This window comes from Stegodyphus dumicola, chromosome X2 (genome assembly GCF_044657685.1).
Source record: "Stegodyphus dumicola isolate Sdum_Otavi_A_Nest chromosome X2, ASM4465768v1".
Lineage (NCBI taxonomy): Eukaryota > Metazoa > Arthropoda > Arachnida > Araneae > Eresidae > Stegodyphus > Stegodyphus dumicola.
The window spans coordinates 69,069,494-69,095,886 of NC_140781.1; the positions used below are offsets into that span (position 1 = coordinate 69,069,494).

Here is a 26,393-nt window from a genome sequence, read left to right on the forward strand (position 1 = left end):
TATGAGCAGACTGTAGTTGCGTGGTTGAAGGATGCTGGTTTTTATTATTATTATTATCATTATTATATTGCTGTTTTCATTTCTGCTTTCGGTCCTTTAACTATGCTTTTTTCTGTTTCAGTTCTTGAAAGCTTGACATTCAAATAAACTGCTTACTTAATTTAAATTGCTTACTTAATTTAAACTGCTTACTTAATTTTAACGAGTTTTTCTCATAGACTCAAGCTCTAATGCATATTTGTATCATATGCCAATATTTTACATTAGAGCAAGTTTTATATAAGAGACTACTGCATATGCTTAGAATGTATGAAATTCATATAAAACTGAATCAATGAGAATGATAGAGATATCTTATCTGGATAAGATGATATAGATTATATTATTATATATGGACAAGATTTTGGACATGATCATTTGACTTAAACTTTTCCAATTTTTTTTCTATAACTAACGAACTGAAAATAATGATCATAAATTAAATATTACCACGAGATAATTTTTTTAAACAATGAATTAATTAAACGGTCTATCAAAAGTTTTGCGTGCACCGTAAAAACAAACTGCCCTGCTTTTGGTATGGTTGCATTATTTAAGCAGAAGTAATTCGTAATGTGCTTTCACAATTCAAAAAAAATGCATTTTGATGGGCTGTAATAGTAATTAGTAAAATTTTGTATGGTTTTTATTTCAAGAGAACAGTTTCAGCGTATTTTGAAAGACGAGCTATGTGATTTCCCGTCTGAATAGGATGTTTAAAATAATTTTTGAGGAAGGGGGAAGTATTCCTGAAGAAAGGAGTCTGCATAGGGGACATTTTCTGAAATATATGCTAATATTTAATATATACTAAATTACGGGTCTGTCCTGGGCAATCTGGAACGTTTCGTCATTTTAGCTTAGCTAAAACTTAAAAGTGTCAACTGAGAAAGGATATAAACTAAAACATGGTAAAATATGTGATGTTTAAAAGCTTGCAAAACTAAGTACTTTTTTAGGTCTTCGTTGCGGATACATCGCTCTAGTTAAGAAATGAATCAATATCTGATTCATTAGAATCAAAGATCTTCAGATTTACGAAAATTTTGGTTGCGTGACACCTTTCAGGAAAAATATTTAAAATATGAGTTTTTATACACACCCTGTACGAAGGCATTTCCGACAAATAAATTTTTTAATATATTACTAAACATTTTAGGGGGAAAACCAATTCATAGTATGCAAAATTGTCCCAAATATTTTATCAAGATTATACGACTTTCACACAAACAATATGAATGAGATTTGGAGATTGCATGAAATAGAACTTGATCAATTACATTGATCTTGTATTCAATTAGTTACAGTTGCTGTTCTTTGCAGCATACGATATCTGGCATTCGAGACCATTTCGTGTCATAGGATATGGAGAGTCATAAGTTTTTTTTGAGCAGGAGACATGAAAAATGTGCACTGTCCTAGCAGGGATTCGAGTACCAGACCTCCTAACTGCAAGCCAGACATGCTTTCAGCTACATTACGAAGGCAGTCGGTAAGAAGGAAGAAAATATCTAACAAATATAGAATACCTTTATAGAGAATAGTTAATTTGGATAAAGAATAACTTTAAAAACTATCGCTGATATCTATTATTCAACCTTTGAAAATTTTATTTGTGCAGCAAAAAATCAATTTCTGAGCAGCCCGATTAATTCAGTTTCCAGTTTTACACCAAATAATATTTATAGAGAATTACGAATTTATAGTCTGCATTTGCTAAATAATGCAGTCTCTATCTGAGTATTGCAATAACATCTAAAAATAGGATTTCTCTAAGAGAAGCTAGAGAGGTTCAAGTTGCGGAAACAGATCGAAACGGGAAGAAGCTCCAGGGAGAAATCTCAAGCAAATGCATTAATAGCATTCGGCAGGTGATGGAGAGTCGGCAATTTTCTTCCACCCGTATAAGACGCGTGCCGTTGTCAGGATGGTCGTCTGCGGCGACGATATCGATCGGCGCAGGCGCATGATACGTCTTTACGCCATATTTGGTCCTTGTGGGTCAAAGCATCAAAGAAGGACAAACATAAGCCACAGGTAAGCGTTTCCAGTTCTCCTTAACTATAAGCGGTTGCAATATTTATGCCATAATTTTACTGCATAAGTGATTCTGTGTGCAAGAAAGGATTTTAGGAAGAACCGATGCATATCATTAATATTTAAATTGCTTTTGGATTCCGCGATCGCTAGATTGCATGGAGGTAGGAAGTTTCCTACCTCCATGCTAGATTGAAGTGGAATATTCAGGGCTGTAGAGGAGTTCTTTCTTTCTTGCACTCTTAACAGACAAGTGACCATTTGTTTTTACTGCAAAACATATTTCTTTTATTGTAGGATTAATAAGGAATTTATATTTTTGTAATAGGTAGATATAGGGACTAGCGTATAGCTGAAAGCAGTGGAGGAAGTTTTTCCATAAAATGTACATCACACGTAGAGATATGGTGCAAACACACATCTCTCTACGAATATAATTTATATTTCTCCATTTAACATAATATAATTCATTTCATTCCTGATCAGTTAAATTTTGCTACGAAAAGTACTGTCACTGGTAGAAAACAGAATGAAAAACCGAAGAATGTATGAGAACGGAAAGAAATGAGAGAAAACACTGTGCATTACCTACACATACTTTGGGTGCACATATTCTTATTTCTATGCAATGACAATTATTTTCTTGATTTTAATGATCTTCATAATGGATACCTTTAGTAAGGAATCCTAGACATCGTAGAACATAGATAACAGAATACTTATTTTCATCCTCGATATTGCACGAGATATGAAAATAATATGTTACAGAATAATTGAGACACTGCATTGTACGCTTCATATAGGAATATATTCATAATTCAATGAGTAGCTTTTTGAAAATGGCATTACTTTTCATGAAAGTACTGACAGATTTTTAGACTAATAATTATATATATGCTAAGATTATAAGCTCATTCAACATATGATGGACACGCAAGCCTCTTGCTAAATATTTATATTACTTAATTTATGATAAAGATTTTCGAAAGCAGTTGAAAATTTTCTCACAACTAGCAATTTATCAAAGATTAAATTATTTGCGTTAAGAAAGGGAAAACATTTTCCTGTTTTTCCCCCTTATACTTATATGTAATTCAGTTAATAAGCTTGTGCATATGTAATTCAGTTTAGCTTATACAGAAGTTCTGATTTTCTCCGGGTTAACAATGTCAGATTTTTTTTAAAAGACCGATAAAATGATTTCAAAGATTTCAAAACAAATCGGGCAAATTTTCATTCGTGTACAAGTATGAAACTGAAATTTTCTATACTCTAATGTCTGTCTGAGGAAGAAAATGTATCCTTTAAATCTGATATTTAATGAATAGGGCAAAATATCATGTATTTTTCTTGGGGGGGGACGGTAAGGAGAAAAGATAATTTTCCTCACAGTTAATGCTGCTTAAATATTTATTCATACAGTTGATCAGTTGATACAGTTGATCTCTTTAACAAAATTTTCTGTTATACACTTTCATAAATTTCACTTTTCCATTCACTTCTTTTTTGTTTTCCTCTCAGCTAATATATTACTGAAATTGATAATGCTATCAGACACAGCTTATCTAACCATTTTAAGTTTTCCCACATACTTTACGAATATCTTTCATTAAAAATCGAAAGTTAAAAGATTAATCTTGTTTTCCCATATCCATGAAAGCAAGTACTAACAATAAGTTTGTTACGGCCACAAAATTCCTACTTTAATATGAAGTCGGTTAGAAGCCTGTAGAAAGCTTTGAGCAGTTTCGCGTTTATGCTTTCCGAAAGAAGTAGTTTTAAGGATACGAGACTACGCAATTAATTCCTACATTTAATAAGAAATCATTAAGGACTCCTCAGAGAGGCAAGATGCCCAAGAAATATCTATCAAGTTCTGGACAACTATCTGGCAGACCGGCAACTGATGATCTCTAACAACAGTAGTACTGTTTCAATAACACAAGTGAGAGGATGTCCACAGGGGTCCTGTGCAGGGCCTCTGCTATGGAACCTCACCTTTAATAAAGTCTTAGAGGCAAGGTGGCCACAACATACTGTGTTAGTTGCATACGCGGACGACGCGGCATTACTGGTCAGAGGCCGCACACGCGCTGAGCTTGAAGCCCATGGCAGTGAGTCATGCACTATCTTTGCCAACCTCTGCGAAGAGCTAAAACTCAAAATATCCACCACAAAGTCCACTGCTATCATCTTTCCAAGAAAGGGTACAAATCCAACACGTAGCCCATGTATCAAACTACAAGGCCGGAATATTAAGGTCGTAAAAACTTTAAGATACCTTGGGGTAATATGGGACCCAGGTCTGACTTGGCTTCCGCATATCCAGGCACAAAAGATTAAAACATCTGCAATTGCCAGGAGATCACGACAGTTCCAAGGCCGGAACTGGGGAAGGAATCCCCACATTCAAAAGGTACTTTATAAAACTGTAGCTGAGAAGGTGGCACTCTATGCGGCAGCTATATGGGCACAACCCATGACCGCACGCAAGGTTAAGCAACTCCTATCACTACAGCGCCCATTCGCCATAGGCTTATGCAGAGCCTACCGCACCACTGCAACTTATGCAGCACTCAGCTTGGCAGGCATCATACCACTTCATATCCAAGCGGAGCTAGAGGCCACATATACTAAAATAATACATCTACAGAAAGACGCAACCTTTGCAGGCACCTTACATAGCCCTGCAAATTACGAACATCCATGTACTCCTCTCCACACGCATCCAGCACACAAGGGACTAGGCATTCACACTATCCTCAAACCGTCACGAAGTCAACCAGAAGGAAACCCTAATATGCACGCGTTCTACACAGATGGCTCGAAAACTGCTGAGGGTGTAGGTAGTGCCTTTATATACTACAGGCAAGGCCATGCTGCACACCATTGGAAAGGGTACCTCAAACCAAATAATAGCATTTTTCAAGCAGAAGTAGTTGCCATAACAGCTGCCATTGAATACGTGGCGCTCAACAACATCACACATGTGCAGCTTTATACAGACAGTATGTCGACACTGCTCGCTCTTGACAAACATAGTCACGCCTCCCCACTGATCATACGACTGCAGCATATCCTAAAAGATAATCGGCACGCACATGTTGACCTAGTATGAATTAAAGCCCATGCAGGTAACATGGGTAATGAGACAGCGGATGAACTCGCTAAAGAGGCTGCTTCGAACCAAAATGCCAGACCGATATCAGTATCAGCACCACCATCTTTCCTCAAAAGTCAACTGCGAAATGCCGCTATCCAGTGGTGGCAAAGAGAATGGGATCAGGGCGACACGGGAAGAAGAGCACATAGCTTCTTGCCAAAAGTAACCACGGAGCGCCTTATGGCAATTGCTCCCCTTACCAACTTCATTACTGGTCATGGTCCCTTCCCGGATTACTTCTGCCGCCGCACCATCTCAACCACGGATCGCTGTGTTTGCGGGGGTGAGGGGTCACCGGATCATTACATCTTTCAGTGCCCACTCACGGAACAGTTCCACTTCCCGATACCAGCCAATATCTCAGCATTTCACAAGTTCCTAGCCAAAAACAGAGCAGCCATAAATAAAATCTGCAAAATAATAACCACCATTGCAGCATATGGCCAAGACCTCTGTCAACCAGAGTAATAGGGCTTACATGCATTACTTGCGCGCTGACATATGCACTTTAATGCTCTACCATCTAATCTCTGACTGCATAGGGAGCAGAAGAAAATTGAACAGCATTTTTAGGTGTTTAATTTTCTTCTTTTGTTATAACCTATTAAGTTTTTTTTTTTTTTTTTTTTTTTTTTTTTTTTTAACCGTGCCTGTATGTTAATTCAAATGTACTTCAAATGCCAGATGTTAAACAGTTGCCCCTGTATGGCCATGTATCCACACTTATAACTGTTAAATAAACTCCAGGGGAGGACGCGGGACATATGCCTGTTAACCTCTGTTAAACTTCAGGCGTCCCCGTCCTCCGTCACCTGTCACCTGTAAATCTCACAGTCGAAAATTGGATGGATATAGCATTCTTTGAGACCATTTCTGACATAAATTTGATAATTTTTATGACGATTTCTGTGACGAGTTAACATATTTCACTTTTGTATGTGCTATAACACAACAATATTAAAAAATTACTAATACAAAATTTTAATCATAATCGTACGTATTATTTTGCTTAAACGCGGAATTTCGATATGCCTCAATGTATCGTTTTAATGGAAATTCACTTGTAAAAAGCCCATAAAATTGTACGTTTATTATTTCTTCGTCGCTCTTTGCTGTACTTCAGTACAGTATATGAAATTAAATAATTAATGCGTCTGTTTGATTGATGGGTGAATAGACGATGAACACCCGCCCAACAGTTCCTCAAGATAACATAATTCAATAATTGGAAGATTTTACATGAAATTTAAAAAAAAAAAATGTGATTTTTTTTCTACCATTAAAAGATGTGACTAGAAAAAATCTTATTGGCCATATCTATTTCTTTAGATTGAAAAAAAAAATCATATTCATCATATCCACTTTTTTACTGGGGGGGAGAGATAACTTGAAATAAAATGCGTTTGTCATACCTATCCTCCCTCTAGTTGCAATGAAACCTATTTCCTCTTTTCCAGTTGTATCATGAGTAGTTAATTAATGCCATACCTTTTATGAGTAGAATTCGCAATTAAATTTGCAGAATAGCTTACACGCAACATAACATTTCTTTTTGATAAAGTCATTTGTATTTCCATGTTTTCAAATCAGCTACTATTCTGCCCTTAGTTATTATCGACTGTTTATCTTAAAAAATGACTCATTAAAAAAATTAGTAATTAAGTAATTGAAACAGCTGAGAAACTGTTGTTTTATTTAGATGCTATTTTTTTTTTTTTACCTTAAAAGTTCCTTTAGGTCATATGTTTCGTTACATTTTCGTTTAAATTTTTTACTAAGTAAATTACATTTGGTAGTGCTACGCTTATCCTGCTGCTTAAAATCATATATCTAACGCAGTAATTTTCGCAAGGAATATAGCTAGAGTTCAGACGATTCGGGAAGGGGGTAAATTAAAGGGGGTTAATCGATAAAAAATGGAATCAATAATAGCTATTGAAAATAGTTATTGAACTTCTGTTCTTATGAGTGCCGATTCTTGAAGATAAGCTCATCTACCATTCGATTATCGTACTAGTCATTACGAGATGTAACTTGGATCAAGTTCACATTTCCAAATTATATTTTTATATGCTCATGTTTTCGACTGTTACTTATGTATGAAATATTGGAATATAATGACATATTAAAATAAATATCTCGAATCATTGGCTAAAATAAAGTCTGCTTATAGCTTCATACTTATTGTGAAAGGAAGGATAAAAAAAAATCGCAATATAATTGTCCATCTCAGAGTAGTTTACAATACTCTCAGAAGTAAATAGAATGTGAGTGAATTATGATTCGATTCAAAATGTGATATTCCTTTATGTTCTAAAATTAGATTATACTGCTTAATTCAAGTAAAATTATGCTAATATACCTAAAATGTATTACAATTTTGACAAGGACCTCTTTCGTCCTCGGAAGGGTGGCTTATCAGTGACTACTCGAATAGCCATTAGAAAACTCTACAGTTTGTTCAAAGCGTGAAAAGGCCAAATTGCTATATGCAGTTATTTATATTCCTAATGCAATAAATGATGCAACAAGGCAAATATAACATAGCTTCATTTCTTGCTGCAAGTTAATCTCTCATCACGCAAGCACTGTGTGAGGACCTTTTTGCATCTCTCTGAATAGATGTGACTTTCAGTACTTTCAGGAACTAACTGATTATTAAATGAAATATAGTACAAATTATTTTTTAAAATTTACGGAATGTTTCATCAAAATAACACCGAGCATATATAAATATATTAGCTAAATAAATATGTATTGAAAGTTGTTGTTGAATAATTGTGATAACTATTTAAATGTTGCATTGTTAAATATATGGGTTACTTGTTCAATTAAATTATTTAACATTGGAGGGTTATATAGGTTGATTGAGTGTTTGTTTAACGCTTCAGTGACATACTGGAATAAACTTTATACAGAAAGCAATTTTCGTAAGTAAGGATGAATTTATTTGAAATATAGTTTAGGCGTGTAATACAAGGTAGAGTAAAGACAGCTATCAAATCAGGGTTTAATTTCTAAAATCAGAAGTGCCGGAGCCTTCTGGAAGGCTATTAGGAAAAAATGAAAAAAATAAAGAAATAAAATAACTAAAAAGAGAAAAAAATCAAAAAGCATTCAGATTTTACATTACGCCCAAGGGGGATTTTTTTAATGTTTTGTGTGTTATCTTTATTTGTTAAATATCATATTCTTCGCACTTAAACCATAAAATTCAGCTCTACAGCAATATCACAAAATAATTTTTAAATGAGCATATGTTTAGAATTTCCGATACACAGTCTCGGGCGCTGGAGATATAGGGTTTTTTTTTTAAGTACAGTGTTGCCATTGCTGGCTTTGAAATTTGAAATCGTTGAGTTTGTTAATCAAAAATTCGTTAAAGTTTTATAAAATATGAAGTAGATGATAAAAAAGATTCCAGATTCCAAATTTGGGCTTCCAGATGCCCATATTCGAGTGGAAACGTACGTTATTCGAAATTTGATGGCTCTAGGTACCGTTGTTTTGTCACAATGCGATAAATATACATAAATTTACGCAGCTTCTTCATTATTTAATTTCTTTAAATATAATACAGGGCTTTAATATTTGGTGGTAACAATTTGAAAAGTGAACCGACATTTATAGTGAACCAACGCAAAATGCCGAAACGAAATTTGGGCTAATAATTAAAATAATTAAATAAAAATAAAATTCAATAAATAAAAATTTAATTAATTTTAAATAGTTAAATAAAATAAAATACAGGACCTATACTTATTTGAGGCTCCGACTGGACTTAAATTTCCAACAAAAACTAAGAAATAGGTCAGCATCCTTTCGGTTGAATTTAGACCGAAAATATACAATACAGCATACGATTTCAATGGGGGGGGGGAGCGAAGACCTTCTTTTACCAGTACACCAGTGAAAAAAAATCGAATTCCTAAAAGCAGACCTAACTTTAATACTAATTTTCTTTAATTTCCGGATGATTTTTTTCAGTGATTCGCTTTTCGGGCTATTTGACAGTGTTATAAATTTAAATCAGTCAATAAAAATAGCTATTACAAATTCGATATTTAGTATATATATTAATTCAAGCATGTTTTATGACGAAATAGTCGAAACTTTTCATAAAAGCAGACCTAACTTTAATTTTCTTTAATTTCAGGATGATTTTTTCAGTTTTTAACTTTTTGGCCTATTTGGCCGCGTTCCTGCTCCCTGTAGCCAGTGGATATGATCAACTGGACTCCTTCACAGATACATTACTACGAGAAGTCATGAGCAGAATGGCGAGTCCAGAGGATGCTCTTGGTGGTAACTTTGATGATTATGGCCTGCCACCTAAATTTGCTCCTCAGGATGAGCACGACCTCAAAGATTTTCCTGGAAGAGCTTTTGAAGCAAGAAGGGATGCAATTCTTGGTAGAGAGCCTTCAATTAGAGACCAGGAGTACTTAGAACATTCATCATTATTTGGTCACCAATACATGCAAGGTAAGAAACAACTGTGCAGAGTGCATGCTTTAAAGCACAAGGAAAAGAGGTTATAATAAAATTAAATTAATTATTAAACCAAAACATCGTTGTATTTCTAGTAAGATTTGTTAAAAACTATTGCGTTTCAAAAACATTTCATGAACATTTGTTCAATACTCTCTTTTTGAAATCAATTCAAGTTGTTCGATTTTCAAGACAGACACCCAAGATTCTTGTTTTTCTGTGATTCATTTGAAAGTCAATCAAAATTTCGCATGAGATTTAGCAGCGACTTTATGTGCTGCTTTTAATAAATAACTGAGCAATTATCACTCCATAATTTTCTCTGAGATTCGTTTCCCTTAATTTAACAATGAATGGCAAGATTTGGAAACAAATTGAATATTGTTTATTAAATATTTGAGTTTTAACTTATAAATTGGATAATATAGAAGTACTGCAAAGCATTGAACAATTGAAAAAAAAACTAATTCTCATTAAAGTACTTTCACATAAATATTCATTAGAATTAAAGTAATTTTAGATAAATAAATAATCACAAGAATGAATTTAATGGATCAAAATTACAAACTCTACTCTTTTGTCTTTTAAAGCCTAAACCGAGCAATTTTCTTAAAAAGTCAGGCTACAATGAATAGAGAGAGAAATATTTAGTCTACCTCTTGTTTCAGCTTGTAATGTTGTGCGGCCCCAACCTGCACGCAACAATAGTGGCGACTGCTATGAACTGGAAAGTACACAAAGTCTTGAGAAGGGTTTAAATCCCTTTTTATTCAACTCAAATTACTTCCGCTGACAATTTGAATACTTTGCGCGTTCTACTAAAATTTACATACTCTGGCATTGGCAATTCCAGCGGAAAGTAAGGCTTGACAGGAAAGATAGTTTAAACTTAAAATAAATGTTAGTTAAAATAAATATAAACCCTACAAGCTAATGATTCCTCTCTTGAGTAAATTCAGAACGAGATAACCAAATAAAAAACTGAGATTAATCTATAGGGGTTTATATCATTTTTAAAAATATTTATTTTAATTTGTTAGCCTTTTCGATCACTTCTTGTTTCTCTTGCGTTTCTTTGTCAGGATGTAAATGAGTTAGGATGAACGAGGGTGTATTTAAACTGAAGTAGCGAAAAGGTTAGTCACAGCGTGTTTTCGCTGTTGAGTGCGCACGTTGTTATTTCTACCAGTGGTTGGAATTTTGAATCTCGGCTTCGCATTCGTGCCGCCGAAGTTAATATCACGCCGGTGTATGTTTTTGGGTCAACCTGTTAGGTTAAATTAATTTGTGTAGTCTTGAACTACTAGCTTAGCTCACCAGTGGATGGTGAAATCGTAAGCACGTAAGACCATGCCATCTGTAAATAACTTGAGTTCAATAAAATGGTCTTTTATACCCCTCCCTTGCTGTATTCATCTTCTAGTCTTAGCGATAAGTCACTACATAAACTTTCAAGTACGTCTAGTAGCAGTGTATGTTAACAATGAAGACTAGGTCTTACAAATCAATGTTTAAGCTCCAAGCTGTAAAGTTGGAAACATTTCTTTAAAATTGTGATGCTTTTCTTAATTACATTCTTTGTAAGTAATTAAAGGCATTTTTCACATGTATTATTGTGGTACAACGGTTAGCTCATCAAACCGCCCACTTCGAAATTCCGAGTTCTATTCTGGGAGAAGGCAAAATGTATTTCTGAAGACATTTTTATTACTAGAAATTCCTTCTGACTCTACAGCTCTTATTTTTTTATCTCAAGAAAATACATTGATTTTTATTTTATTGTGTTCTTTAGGGAAAGAAAGGTCATTATTTACACTTTTTAATCTCCTAACTCCCCATCGTTTTAAGATTAAGTGCTCTTTGGAAAAACTTTTATCATCTTTAAATGAGCAAAGGATTGCTAAGATTAAGTGGTAGCTGTTTAACAAGAATGTTTTTAGCTCTGAAGCTAATTAATAGTCTTTATAAGCCTTTGGTACTTACAGTCAAGGTAGAAGGTTCTCCAAAACAAAATCGTAATTGTCACCTAACAAGGCCGATGGGGTTGGACTAACGTGGGCGAGCAACGCAAGAAAAAATGTAGTCACCTTTTCAAGTTAACTTTCTTTCGTGAAGCGCAAGGAATTCATGGCGTAAAGGCCCAAAGACCCAAGCAGTAATGGAATGTTCACAATACGTACAATTCGACGTACAGCACTGGTACTTTTTGAAACATGCTTATGCTGTAAAGTACGTCCTACAGAACCTACTCAAGTGGTACGTGTTACAACCATGTTCTTAGGACGTACATTTCAACATGAAACACTGGTACTTTTCGAAACGTTCCCAAAATGTGCCATAAAATACGTTCTACAGTTTGTGCTAAAGCAGTACTTGTTACAATCGTGTTATTAACCCGTACATTCTAACGCAAAACACTGGTATTTTTCGACATGTGTTTCGGAACGTTCTACTAGAACTTTACAAGAACATTCATACAACGTTCTACAAATATTTCACAAAACTGTTAATAGTAATACTTTGTAGTATTATACTTTCCATTACGAAACGTGATCTATTGACGTCCTGTTGATGTGATTCCAAACGCTAAAGCAACATTCTGCTAGAATGATACTGGAGCTTTCATAGAACATTCTAGGAACGTTATACAAAAATGGTAGTAGTGCCACGATTTGAACTTCTACTGTCCGTTGCTGAACTCCAACATATATACCTGGTTTAGAAATTTCTTGCAGAACCATCCAGAAACGTTCTGGTAAAATGTGCTATCAACGTTCCCGGCACGTAACAGAAGTATTTGCATCGAACATTCTCTGAACGTTCTTGCGATAAATGGGAAAGAACCGTATCGTGAGTACACTATCCCTCATTAAGGCCTGCCTACTTGCACAAAGGTACGAACCTTTTCAAATTGACTTTCGCACAGCAAGACACAAGGGTACCCTGACAATTAAGACACCCTTATGAAGCATCCTTATGAATCTCCTTATGAAGCTCAGTATCATGAAGAAAGCAAGTCCTCCTCAAGGCTACCAGGACACCTATGTGAAGGTCTTAATTTTGGCAAACAGTTGCGTACTTGCATACAAAGGTGCGGGTATATATTTGTAATACTTTATAAAATTATCCAAGGGGCGGAACAGGAAAATTCCTTGCTGTAACAGAGTAAAGAATTAGATCCAACAGTTGTGAGTTTGGGACGAACTAATGACGAAGGGCTTAAAACGTTAAGTTTAACACTGTTCCCGATAGTTTTCCATTCAATTTTTTTAAAATGTCATTAAATACTTTTGTACCTATGACTTTATCAATTTTTTTTTTTTTTTTTTTTTTTTTTTTGCATGAGCTATACAATGACGATTAATGCTTCATTTTCTTTAAATCATCGGTATCAGGTAACAAAACAGCATCTAGTGAAATTTCCCGAATTTCCGATTAGCCCTATCAACCCTTACCTACAGAGTCAAGTACTAGCGAACTGAAGAAAAATAAGGTGTTTAACTGTTAGATAAAAACAGCAAAAGGAAATGAGAAAAAGCAAATGTAACCAAAGTTTTGAATTTTCCCTATATCACTACGTACTGAGTTGTGAATTAGTATGCCTACATCACTGCATATTAAATTGTGAATTCATATTTAAAAAAGAGGGGAATTTAGACCGCGTCTTCCAGGTCGTTGCTAGTTATTATAATTCCTGTTTAAATCCGCATTCATTGTAATAAATTGTGATATCAACATTCATTGCAATAACAACCTGATTTTTACATAACATTTATAGATAATTCAGAACTCACTATGCAGTGATGGCAACTTTTTTAGTGTCTACTCTGAAACTCTAACACAAGTAATAGGGATATAAACAACTATTCATTCTTCAAGCTATTTCAGTTGAGCACTCGGTAATTAAGTTCCCAGTTAAGCAACTGCTTTATTTTAATTTTCCCTCTTGTGTCTGATGTCTTTAAATGTTTTACATGGAATGCTAAAATTCATCAAAGGCAAGTTTTGCTGAGAGTCTTTCCCAAATGATGGCAGAATAAAAAAAGATGGGAAGGAGATGAGGATAGTTTTTAATCGTATAATTTATTTATTAATTAAAAATGTAACCTTTTTTTTAAAAAAAGAGTCTTAAATTGATGAATTTTACAGGAGGTGCTGGCGAAGGTCACCAGCGACTGAAACCTGATGGCAGCATCAAGAATGTAGAAGTCGTAAAATCCGACTCGGGCCTTCCTGCATATTGTAATCCACCAAATCCTTGTCCCCTCGGATATACAGGTAAAAATACTGTTGGTTTTATCTGCATATCCAAGGGGCCAAGGATTTGGGGGATAGAATAATCTACCAAATCCTTCGCCCTTGGACATACAGGTAAAAGTTCTCTCCTGTCTGTGACTGATAAGAATTAAAGCATCAGAGAGTATCCCGTTACTCTGTACGGCTCTCTATAGCTGATTTATAATTACAGAACTTATGAATTCTGAGAAAATTGAATTAATTGTAGATAATGTTATAATAGATTTCGGAATAAAAGTAGTATGAAACAGCCGGTTCAGGCGCAGCAGAACCGGATAGCGGGACGAGATATGAGTAGCTGCTTGGTAAGATAATATTACAGTTTGATAAGAGATTAGATTAAGATACAATAACACGCCGAACAAGTATTAATTTAGAAGTCAAACAATAAAAATCAGCGTTATATTTTGAAATTTTCACAGGACTAAAACCATCATCCTCAGCTGCAAAAGATTTGCAGCTGAGGATGATAGTTCGGTACGGCATAACGTTGATTATTGTTGACAGCTACAAGCAAGTTTAAGAAGCTTGCATGCATTCATAGGGTCAATATTTCTTCGTTCTTTCACAGTTCGCATCAAATCACGTTTAACTCGAATGCGATATTAAAAGATGACTTCTTTTTAAACACTCGTTAACATTAGATACGATTCCCATGGATCAGAATTTTCATGCTCATTTAAAACATAGTCACTTGAGAAGCTCTTTCAGCAGCTACTATAAATAAAATTCCTATGTTTCTTAAAAAAAATTATCAAACTTAACTTTGAAAATCTTTAAAGCTCAAATCTCAAAACTTAAAACATGTTTGAGCATTCTATACAACTTGTGAGATGAGAAGCTTCATGTTGTTTTAAATTATCAAATTAACTAAATATCTCTAAGCATGACAGCTGCACTTAAAAATAACTTCCTGAATTTCATATCTCCTTAAATTCCTTTTACATCAAAAAATTCCGAACATTCAGTACACGATTTAAGAGAAAAGGATTCATAACGCTTTAAATTATCAGCTTCACTCTTAGGACATAAACTACATCTGGAAGCCCTTTTTTTGAGGTTTAAGGTGTATGTTTTCAGAAAAACTTATAAATACACCACAAAAGTAAAATTTTGAAGAGGAACCTCTTCATAAATCCTTAAATTATCAACGCGAGTGAACCGCTTCGAGCACATACTGCATTGAAAAAGCGTATTCTCATCCTGAATTCCCATATGGAGATTTAAAACACTCTACTGAATAAAATTTTGATCTGAAATGCTTAAAATTGAAATAAAATGTTTATATATGCTAAGACACAGCAAATCCTTAATTTATGGCATTATAAGGTTTAGAGGTCTTTCACTGCTGGAAACTGTGATCAACCTTTTTGGTTGACATTAAGCGATTTATCGCTATGTCTGAAGTACAACAGAAGCTTGAGAAATGTGTGTAGTAGACCCGTTTTTTAAAACTAAATAAGCTGAAAAGAAGGCACACTTGGTACTTACGCCAGCATTTAGGGCGAGAAACTCAACAATTATGACTTTCCTAAATTGTATCCATAATTTTTCCTAATTTGCATAACTACCATAATTAAAAATTAGGAAACCATATCGCCACTTCACATCATATGCAAAATAGAAGATTAGTTATGAAAATTAAAGAATTTTTAATCCAGACGCAATGCATTTACACAGGCGTCGTGGAGTTAACCGACTGGGTTGGTGTGTATTCCAGTTAATTTGACGTGTATTGCAACTAATTCGAAGATATGACGAACACATCTTTAAATCATTAGTTTACAGAGAACCATTTGAAATATGTATTGTGTGATCTACATCTCCAAATTTGAGAAGATTTGTCTTCAAGATTGAAAACTTAGGGCGTTTTAGGGCTTTAAGATGGGTTTTACCAAAGAACGTTCTTTGGTTTTACTATGTTGTGCTTTACGATCTCCTCTTTTGCCTTGGTTACACATCAATATAGCTGGCCATAAAATTTTTTCCTACTGATTTATACAAGGTGATCAATAAGTCGCGCATATCAAGCTTTCAACAATTTTGGAAATTTCTAAATGGATATTAATGGCAAATGTTTCAAAAAAATGACACCGTTACGCTGTTACAAGTAAATCACTTGTAATCACAAGTAAAACACTGTCACAAATAAATCACTTGAAATTTCATTTGCAGTTTAATATGTTTACTTTAAAATCAATTTGTTTGGCGGAAAATGGAGATGAGATTTTCCCCAGCAAAACGAATTTTTATGTCTGAGCGTTACTTGGCAACGCATAAATGTGATCACGATTTGCCATTTTTCTTCCACTCTTTATTGGTACTCGGATCCTTTTATTTCAAACTTCATCCATTTTGTCCAAACTCAGAACAGACGGGCTACCATTTTATTTCTTATGATGAACTCTTGTAATTTCTCGAAATTAGATTTCCAAGTGGAAAATCATTGTCTTATTGTGCTCACGAACATCCGGAAAGATCGCTTTAAATGTTTCAAGACCTTTACTGAAAACATGCTTTACGAAGTAATGTCTAATCAAAAAATTTCTTTCGGCTTTGGGAAAAACTCATTTCCATCTTGCATCAAACAAACAGTTTTTAAAGCTGACAAAATAAATTGAAATTAAAATTTCAAGTTATATATTGCTTGTAACGATACAGGGGTGTCATCCATTGAAACATTTTGTCATTAATATTAATTTTGAAATCTCTATTATAGAGATTTCAAAATGAACTTGAATTTGAAATTTGAATTTGAATTTGAATTTGAATTTGAAAATGAATTCAAATTTGAAAATTTGATGGGCGCGACTTTTGGATGACTCTGTTTATGAAAAAAAAAAAAAAAAAAAAAAAAAAAAAACCACTTATTGATGTACACTACCTCTGGTTCTATTTAGAAAAATATTTGAGTGACAAAAAGGTAAATTAGATATTAGTGTTGCAATTACGATAGGATCAAAATAAACCTTCCGAAAAATTTTTGGAGTTTAAGATGAATGATTATCTGAAAATTATATTGTAATTTAATTTCGAAGAATGTCTTCCAAGCCTATTGAAAACGTCACGATCGAAAAGATCCAAACTTTGGTTATATCTGTGAGCCTCAATTTATTTGACATTCAAAAATAAGTCTTTCTACTTCGTTTCAGCGGAAGATGGTTGTCTTGAGGATTTTGTGAATACAGCTGCTTTTAGTCGAGAATATCAGGCTTCGGAGGATTGCATGTGTGATTCGGAGCATATGTTTGATTGTCCTGGTGCCACTCGAGAAAGTGAAATTGACGCCTTAGCAAGATCTTTTGAGAATGAAGGACTAGCAGAGGCTGCCTTAGACCGCCTCATTCAAAGCATGGAGGTAAGACCAGAGTAAAACAAGTGTAAACTTTGCAATGAAAAAGTCTTGGTGGTTAACTGAAAATATATCCTCAGTAAAGCTGTTTTCTTTTAGGCTCAATTTCTTCTTCTAATATTTGTTATAAAGACATATGCTCTTTTCTTCAAACCTCTTTTTTTTTTTTTTTTTTTTTTTTTTTTTTTTTTAATCACACGTATTATGAAGTAGTCTGGTGAAAAATTCTTAGAAAACTCAATGTAAAACTTCTGAAATACGTCATAAGAGTAAAACCTTTTTTCATAATCAGACTATCTTGTAGATAAATGATGAGTGGAAAATTAAAAAAAAAAATTAAAAATTTTTGTGTGTGGAATGGCATTCGTCGTTTGATATGGAAACAATCCATTTAGTCTGCAATGGCGCTAAAGTTTTACTTCGAAGGATAATCTTCATACATTGTTTAACACATACGAAAACACTTTTGGGTTACTTACTGCCTTTCAATTAAAGCTTGAAGTGTGTGCAATTTATAATCAGCAATTAGATGTGCAATTGTATATAAGCATAATATTGATTACAGGTTAGTATGTAGGAGGAATTAAAGTTATGCAGCTGCAGAATGAGATAAGAATAAATCACTTCGATCAAGGATTTTAATAACAACAAACATTTTGCCTGATGTGTTCCAACATATTAAATTAAACCTCTTAAAATGCTTTTAAAAAACATACTATGAATAATATGTGAGAAAATTGTGGTAGTGCCATAAACTCTTTCTCATCATCAATATTTTCTAGCGCAAATATTGATGTGATATCAATATTTAAATTCCGAAAAATTTTTGAGTTTAAGATGAATGATTATCTGAAAGTTATACTGTAATTTAATTTCCAAGAATCTCTTGTATTACTTAAATATTGATATCTTATATCTTAAATCTTAAAATATTGATATCTTATATTAGAAATATCTCACTAATATAAGAATCTCCATTTCTTAATTAATGGAGAATAAATATCCAAAAGGTTTAATTGTTATTTCAATTCATGTAATTGTGCTAATATTTTTATGTAAAATATTTAAATTAAATAAGAGTTGGAAGGGAAAATGAAATGATTCGTTTGCTGATAGTTTGAAATATACAGGATGTTCGTAGAAGGTCAATATAAGCTGCATTCTCTTAACTATTGATCATAAGCACGTACACTGTGTTGCATAGTTTCTCAAACAAAGTAGAGAATTTTATGTAAACTGTTTCAACACTGTTGTTAGTTGCTAAGTACAATATTTAATTTTTTATGTGGTTCTTTCAAAGGAAAAGGTCCAAGTAGTCCCATGTTTATTAAGCTTTAATAAGTACAATGTGGGATTTTAATTTGTAACCTTTTCTGTCTTCTCTCGCGTTTCCACACCAGGACGTAAATGAGATGGGGTAAACGAGAGTGTATTTGAACTGAAGTAGCGTAAAGGGTTAGTCACAGCGTGTTTCGATATTGAGTGCGCTCGTTATTGTTTCTATCAGCTGTTTAAGTTCTGAATCTCGGCTTCGAAATTCGTGCCTCCGAAGCTTAATGTCACGCTGGTGCAGGTTTCTGAGTCAACCTGCTACGTTAAATTAATTTGTGCAGTCTTAAATTACTAGCTTGTCTTTAAATTTAGTTTAGTTTTATTGCCATTATTTAGCCATTATCTTTAGTGAATGATGAAGTTATAAGCACAAAGACTGTGCCGTCTGTAATTAATTCAGTTCAATAAAAGGGTCTTTTTGCCCCCTTCCTCTGTTGTATTCGTCTTCTAGTCTTAGCGATTAGTCGCTAATAATAGACTTTAAAGTACGTATAGTAGCAGTTTACGCAAGCCAAGAAAACTAGACGATATAACACAGCGTTCCATACTTTTAGGTGTAAAATTCACGACTTATTATATACGATAACGAAATTGCTGATTTATTTCAGTTTGTGAAGATTAAGTAATTCCGATCAGATTTTGATCATATTTAGCAGGAAACTACCAAAAAATATTCCTTTTAGAAATTAATAGTTTTATGTTGAATGAAACAGCAGGCATTATTAACTTTGTAGTTGGCGGCACGAAACTGTTAACTGTTAACTTCTCTGCGAATTTGGCGTAAAGGTATGTGGCTTTCTCTAAATGAAATTTATTACAGAGTAAAGAATATTTTAGCACTTGGATTTTTGATCATCGTGCATCATATAAAAATTTTGCTGTTATATTTACAGAATCCTCCCATCTCTAACGCTGAATCTGTTTTCATAAAATTATATGTTCTATTTAAGAAATTTGTTTAATATTTCAAGGAAAAAGCTTACAGCCATTTTCTAACTCGTTGTTTATATGGTAAGATTATAAGATGTTTAGATTAGTTTCCTTTAGTCTTTAGATAACACCATTATCTGTCTCATTATTATGATTTTGACCAAAGTCTAGCATATGCTTAAAAATTATTCAAAAGATTTCATATGTAATGTTTGAACTGTCTTTCGTGACAATACATTTTCGAATTCTCATAGAAATATTCAGGTCTTTTCGTTACGAGATGTAAAAGAAAGTCAAAGTATTAAAAAAATATATATATATGCTTGAAACACTGTTTCAGACTAAATTCGAATTCCAATTTTTTTTAATGTAACTTCATTTCTTTCTGCCACAGGAAATTGAAAATAAAAAAACACGACACTCATTAGTTGCAGAAGGCAAGAACAGTTAGTAACACCTACTTTCAGTATTTTTTATTCATTAATTTGCAACTAGATAAAATTTAGTACAAGTAAGCACTGGACTATTTTAAGTTGTACCTAAATAATGACTGAAAATTTATCAGTCTCATTGCTTGTGTTCTACCAGAATCAATAAAGTTAAAAAATTATTTCACACTAAAAAGTTCAAATGCCCTTCTTACTAACAAACACAAACGGATGCATGGTAGGAGTTTTAAAGCTTAAATGCCCTCCTTATGAAAAGCACAAACTGATGCATGATAGGAATTTTATTTCTTTTTAGTTGTCAAATTAAACTTTATCCTAAAAATATTTTAAAAGTGGTTAGATCTGATAACGTGCTTTTTAAATGCCACAGCTTTGTAGCTTACAAAGAACCAAATTTAGTTATAACTGAAATTATCGTTAAGTTATCAATACGACTTTCATCATTTATTTTGCGTTTCTCTTATTTTCTTCTGCAGATTGAGGGGGAGCACAAAATTGTGGCGAAGAAATATTTCACACACCAGGTAAACATAATTTTTAGTTCTGTTTCATTATTAAAGAAAATATTTGGATTTTAATTTTCGCGAATGCTCATAATTTTGTTGTTATACTTTCAATTATAATTATGAGCCGTCTTATAAAATTAATAAATTGCATCCTTAGGACTGAATATAAGTGTGAGGGAGTAGTTACGAATATGATTGCCTAATTAATGCAAAAGCATTATCTGAAGAAAGCTTATCGAAAATTTTGAGCCTGTAAATTGAATTAAAATGTTGATGTGCATTCCGATATGATATTATTCTCATGTAATATTTCGTCTTTCCCGTGCAATATTATCTAATAGTAAGCCCCTACTCTCTGTCCCCCTAGTAAGAATCAGAACGAATCAGGCATTCAAATATATGCATTCTCAACGAGATAAATTGAACATCAGGCAAGCTGAATTTTTTAAAAATGTATTTCTGGAAATTATGATAGAACACTGATTGCAATAAATTCGAAGACACTGTATTTCAAACATAGAAGGGATTATAACAAAGAAATTGTCAAAACTGGAAATGTGTTTCAGATAAAAAATAATTGATATAGATCAGAAGGTGCAGCTATCAAAAATTTAACAGGAAGAAAATCATGATGATATAAATTCAATTTTACAAAGGAAAAAGCAGTCGAGTTATTTTCCTACGTTACAAGTAAGAGCGGTGCCTTATATGGATGTTAAACTACAGAGGCGTAGAAATAGCAACTTGTTTTTCAGTTGAATTATAAACTTGTGCAATAGTACAACTTCGTGGCTTTTTTAGTGCCACTACATCATTTTGAGTATACTACATTTTTACATATATAAGATAACACTTTCTTTCTTAGTACTTAATTCGTTAATGGCTTATTTTGTCGAAATATCTTCCCCAGTTTTACAGTATGGATCTTTCTGTATTTAACTTTAAATAATAATAATAAGGATGATGATGATGATGATGATGATGATGATAATGATGATGATTATGATAATGAGTATAAGATGGGAACAGATTGATGGTAAGTATGATCCAGTAACACTGATTGGAATTTTTGACCTCGGAGACACGTTCAAATACTCGTAGTTAGATTTTCTTTTTAGAATCTTTCCACCCTTCGTGCTACAATTATTTCTCCCTTAATTTGAAAATAAGAGGACATATATTACTAAATTCAATATTTAAGGAAAAAGAACTATAGTGTAGCCAATTTTGGTGCAAAAAAATTAAATTTCATTTTCTCTACCTAAAAACTATTAAAATAATAAAATATAGCAAAAAAGGATCTATTTATATTTCCTTTCGCTTCGCTTATTAAATAAAGCATAATAAATAAATAATGTAGATATATAATATAATGTAAATATATAGCAAATATTAGTTACCTTTATCATTCTTTCACTTTGTTGTACTAAGGTAAACAAAAATTTGCTCCTTAGATAATCCTTCTAAAACTCATATAGGAAGAAACCCTTACAATAAATTTCCTAAAAAACACGTTTTTGATCAAATATTGAAAGTCAATTTAAATGAAAAAAAATTTTTAATGGTCCTGTGAATCTGAGGTATATTTAATTTTAACAACATTAGAATTCGAGCAGTATACGTTGTTAATTTTGTGCCGCCATCTTGTGGCATAAAAGTGAACAACTGCTGACTAAATGACTACTGCAGCTAACTGCTACTTTTTTAATGAGTGCTATAATTATGCAGAACAGAGGCATAGCTAGGGTTTTCAGCGCCCGGGGACAACTGAAGATTTTGCGCCCCTTTCTCTGTGCCAAGAACGGAAAGCATTTCATTCTAAAATTTCGTAACATCAATTTAGCGCCCCCTGAATGCTGCGCCCGGGGACAGATGTCCCCCCTTGCCCCACCCTAGCTACGCCACTGATGCAGAAATTATGATTAGAAATTAACCAAAATTGGATTTTTTTTTAAATTTGAAAGTCAATTACTTTGAGTCTAAATTTTTATTACATACTTTATTTTTATTATTATTGTTGCACTAAATTAAATTTATCCCTATCTAAAGCTCACTTTTGTAATTTAAAGTTGGTTGGTTTCTCTTCTCTTTCATTCGATTTTTGCTGAAATTTACATCCATAATCAGAGCGACAAAAATTAACTAAAATATTAACTATTTCTAGTAATATTTCAGACAGAAGAATGAACTTCTGCGGTTTATGCTTTTTAAGCAAGAGCAATGAAACGAAAGCTTGAGAAAAATTTTATCATGGACACATAGAGCAAAATAGAGAAAATGATGATCATTAATGGTATAGAGAAGTATCTCAAACATTGTAGTAAATACATTAAATTTTAAATTTATAAATTATGTTTTTTCAATTTAAAGTACATTTTCCTGCTTAGCCAGTCCAGATATATTTCATATACAGTTTGTTGAAATGATCCTTTAAGTATTAAGTGTAAATTGCTCCTTTTCAGGTTACTTTAATATTTTTATTTTGAAAATATTTCCTCACTAAATACTTCATATTTTATCCACCATCAATTAAGTATGCTACCAATTATACTAAAAATTAAAATCAGAAGCTTAAAATTATTAATTATACCGTGTATGCCGATATAAAATTTAAAACATATATCTCTTTCAAAACACTTTTCTACTACATGCTATATTTTTGGTGTAAAGAATAAAACAGTTACCCCTTAATCAGGAATTTCGAAAAGAAAAGGTAATTTTACCAGCTGTGCACAAAATATAAGTATTGGTGAAACATTATGTCTACACTGCTATAGAGTGATATTTATTTAATTTTTTATTCCGGGAGAAAGGGGAGTACATCTTTAAATTAGCAACTTTTTTTAAATCGTGCTTACAGATTAACATATCGTTCAGAACTGTACAGTCTAATTCATCTCTACTATCAGTACAAGGAGTAAATCTGAGTAACAGAACTTGCTCCCTCACATATAATATTAACCTTATACAAACATAACTAATATGTCCAAACCCTCACAAAATCAAACACTGTTAAATTTCTACAGCCTTCCTTAATGCACCAAATTTCATTCGTCATAAATTATACCAGAACATAGCTCTATTACAAGCATATTATGAGTTGACTTTTATATATTGAAGTACTTCTGGGAAATGTTGATTAAAAGATAAATGCATTAAGATGCAGTTTTTTGGCAGCACACGCAACCTTTTGTATTTGTATTCATTAAATAAATTTTTTGACAGTTAGAGAAATGCGCTCATCTAGGCATCATACTTAAAATAGTATTTACGCGTCCATAAGGCGGAAACGTAATTTTGCATTGGAAACTGATGTAATACGTTCCACTAACAGTTTTTGAACTATTCTTTAGAAATTTATTTAGAAATTATAATTATTCTTTATAAAATTATTTAGAAATTAGAATTATTCTTTAGAAATTTATATAATCCTTTAGGAAAAAAAATCATTTTTATAAACTATGAATAGAACTACTGATGGTTTTAATTTCTAAGGACTGGCTTGTATGTTTAAATAAATCAAATGGTGCGTTTTAAAATAAATGAAGAGAAGAAAAAGAAATAACTAAAATATACTAAGGTACCATTGGGAACATATTAAAGCATTGCAGAACTGAGAATGTGTTAACTTTCTAACTAATACAGTTACTAATACAGTTATTTTCTAACTAATACTGTGCTAATTTAACCCCAAAGGGAACTTTCATCTTACCTGCATCTTACTTTAACCAAAACGAAAGTAAATAAATCTTTAATAACTTAACTTTCCAATAGGAGAGCTCCTTCTAGCTTAAGATAGGAAAGCTATTTCCTCTGAGTTTAGCGGGCTGTAACGTGCCAGCTGTACAGCTGTGACCCGTCATACAAGTGGCCAGGGGCGGCATGCGGCTAGTTTGTAAAAAAATGACTGTATATTTTTGCAAATTGCCCATTGCTCGCTAAGACACAATGGTGCCCCAACATAAAGATGGAAAGGTGCTGGGAACCTTTTTGAAGCTCAGCTTAAAATATCATCGACAACCTTCAAGAAGATACTGTGATGTCCATGTGAAGTTCTTGTCGAATAGTCATAGACATGTGCAAGGTTGTCGACATCTTTATAACAGGGAATCTTATGAAATAGTCGGGGTGTCTGATATGAAAATTCCGTGGTTTCCCTGGAATAAAGAATTAGATTCAACACATGAATTTGCGACGAGCTAATGACGACGTGGTTAAGACGATGAGTTTAGTTGTTTTATTATAAGTTTAGCGTCTTTTTGGAGTGTGGGGAGAGAAGCGTCATTAAATCTTTTCCTTCCAATGAGGTTATTGCTTTTGCAGCATGAATCCTACAATTATGATTATGTTTCATCTGTTTTTAAACCATCGATATCAGCTGACGAGCTAGTAAAGAAAAGAGGAGAAGAAGGTATAGGGCAGCAAATCCAAAAACGTATAGAAAACATAACAAGTTTTTTTTTTTTTTTTTTCTGTGTGTGTGTGTGGGGGGGGGGTCTTATATAAAATTCAAAATGTATCCATATTACTAGCATTTTCTAAATTTCCTATTCTATTATAATTTAAATGAATATCATGTATTAATCAGATCCAGTTGTGCTAAAGAGAGTAAAACAGTAATGAAAATTATTCTACGAGGTTTCAAGTATATTAGAAAAGATGAAACGATAATAAAAATTATTCTAGGCCTTTTAGCTATTTAGTAGTAACGAAACAATCATGAAGGTTGCTGTGCTTCTTTCAGTTCCAATTCTTTGAAAATTTTGAAACAACAAAGAAAAATTTCCGTTTTATGTACTTGGGGGATATAATCAACGATGGATGAAAGCAAAAGGCATTTTTTTTTTAAAATTTACTTTGCTTATATTTTATTTTCATGAATTTTTGTAGTTAAGCAATGTTTTGGAAAATATTTATTTTTATTAATAAAATACTCTTGAAATCATTTCCTTGTAAAATCTCGAAATTGATCAAACCACAACGATTGTCAATATTACTGCTAATGTAATACTATTATATTTCAGCCAACAAATCCTTTTCTGGAAGGAGAAAAGTTACCAGTCGTGGCAAAGAAAACTCCGAAATCTTCCGTAATACAATAATAAGGAATGCGACTATTATTGGGTGCATTAAATTGTAGAAACGATCTCAAGGTTTATTTTACTGCTTTTATCGTATTTATGTAGCATCTTCCTGTTAAATAAATATATCTATGTATTTGATATTTCGCAAATTATGCTATTATTATTGTGAAATTATTTACGGTGTTTTACATCTACGTTTGCACATATTTTATCAGGGGGTGATAAATCAATAAAAGTTTTATGTCGTTTTTTGTGTATGCATCTTTTTATATTTTATTAATTTACATAAGATGTATAAGTTCTAATTCGAAATTAAATACATTGCTTCACTCTTCGAAGACATGTCAGTAGGCTTCATTCAGAGGAGGGCTTTTATTAATAACGCTTTGTGGCCTAAAGCGTAAACGTCATTAAATCTTTCATACGTGTGTAACAAGGTTTAAGCCGTAGCTAATCAGGAACGGTCAAGTTGTGCGTACGTAAATGGGCAGCTGACTCAACGAAACCGTCCACTAAATGTAATTTCGCTGTAATTGGAAGATTCTCATACAAAATATGTATAAAGTGAAAAGTTAGAACATTTAGGCAAAATCCTTAAACCAGATTTTGTGACGTAGCAAGGTCTGGTGGCCTAACAACGAAGCTCAATTTAGACCTCTTATTACCGAAAGTCCTTCATCTGAAGCACAAGGTTTGTACTATGCGATCATAAAA

At 33.0% G+C, this 26,393-nt stretch overlaps 1 protein-coding gene and 1 long non-coding RNA gene across 3 annotated transcripts in view; one reads left to right on the forward strand and one right to left on the reverse strand.

Moving 5' to 3' along the window:
- Positions 1-22,597, reverse strand: part of LOC118191764 (uncharacterized) — an 86,648-nt gene extending 64,051 nt beyond the window's left edge. Inside the window, exon 1 of the long non-coding RNA XR_004758655.2 lies at positions 21,996-22,597. This is a non-coding gene — a long non-coding RNA (uncharacterized LOC118191764). The remainder of the gene's footprint in view (positions 1-21,995) is intronic.
- 7B2 (Secretogranin_V domain-containing protein 7B2) lies at positions 1,922-25,927 on the forward strand. Of its 2 annotated transcripts, XM_035362614.2 has the most exons (6): positions 1,922-2,076; positions 9,396-9,724; positions 13,880-14,008; positions 17,179-17,384; positions 20,566-20,613; positions 25,620-25,927. In XM_035362614.2, exons 1-6 carry the CDS (start codon positions 1,967-1,969, stop codon positions 25,695-25,697), a joined length of 900 nt encoding a protein of 299 aa, XP_035218505.1. In that variant the 5' UTR covers positions 1,922-1,966; the 3' UTR covers positions 25,698-25,927. The 2 variants fall into 2 exon arrangements, with proteins under 2 accessions (XP_035218505.1, XP_035218506.1); XM_035362615.2 differs by lacking the exon at positions 20,566-20,613 and having other exon boundaries at positions 1,923-2,076.
- The last annotated feature ends 466 nt before the right edge of the window (positions 25,928-26,393 follow it).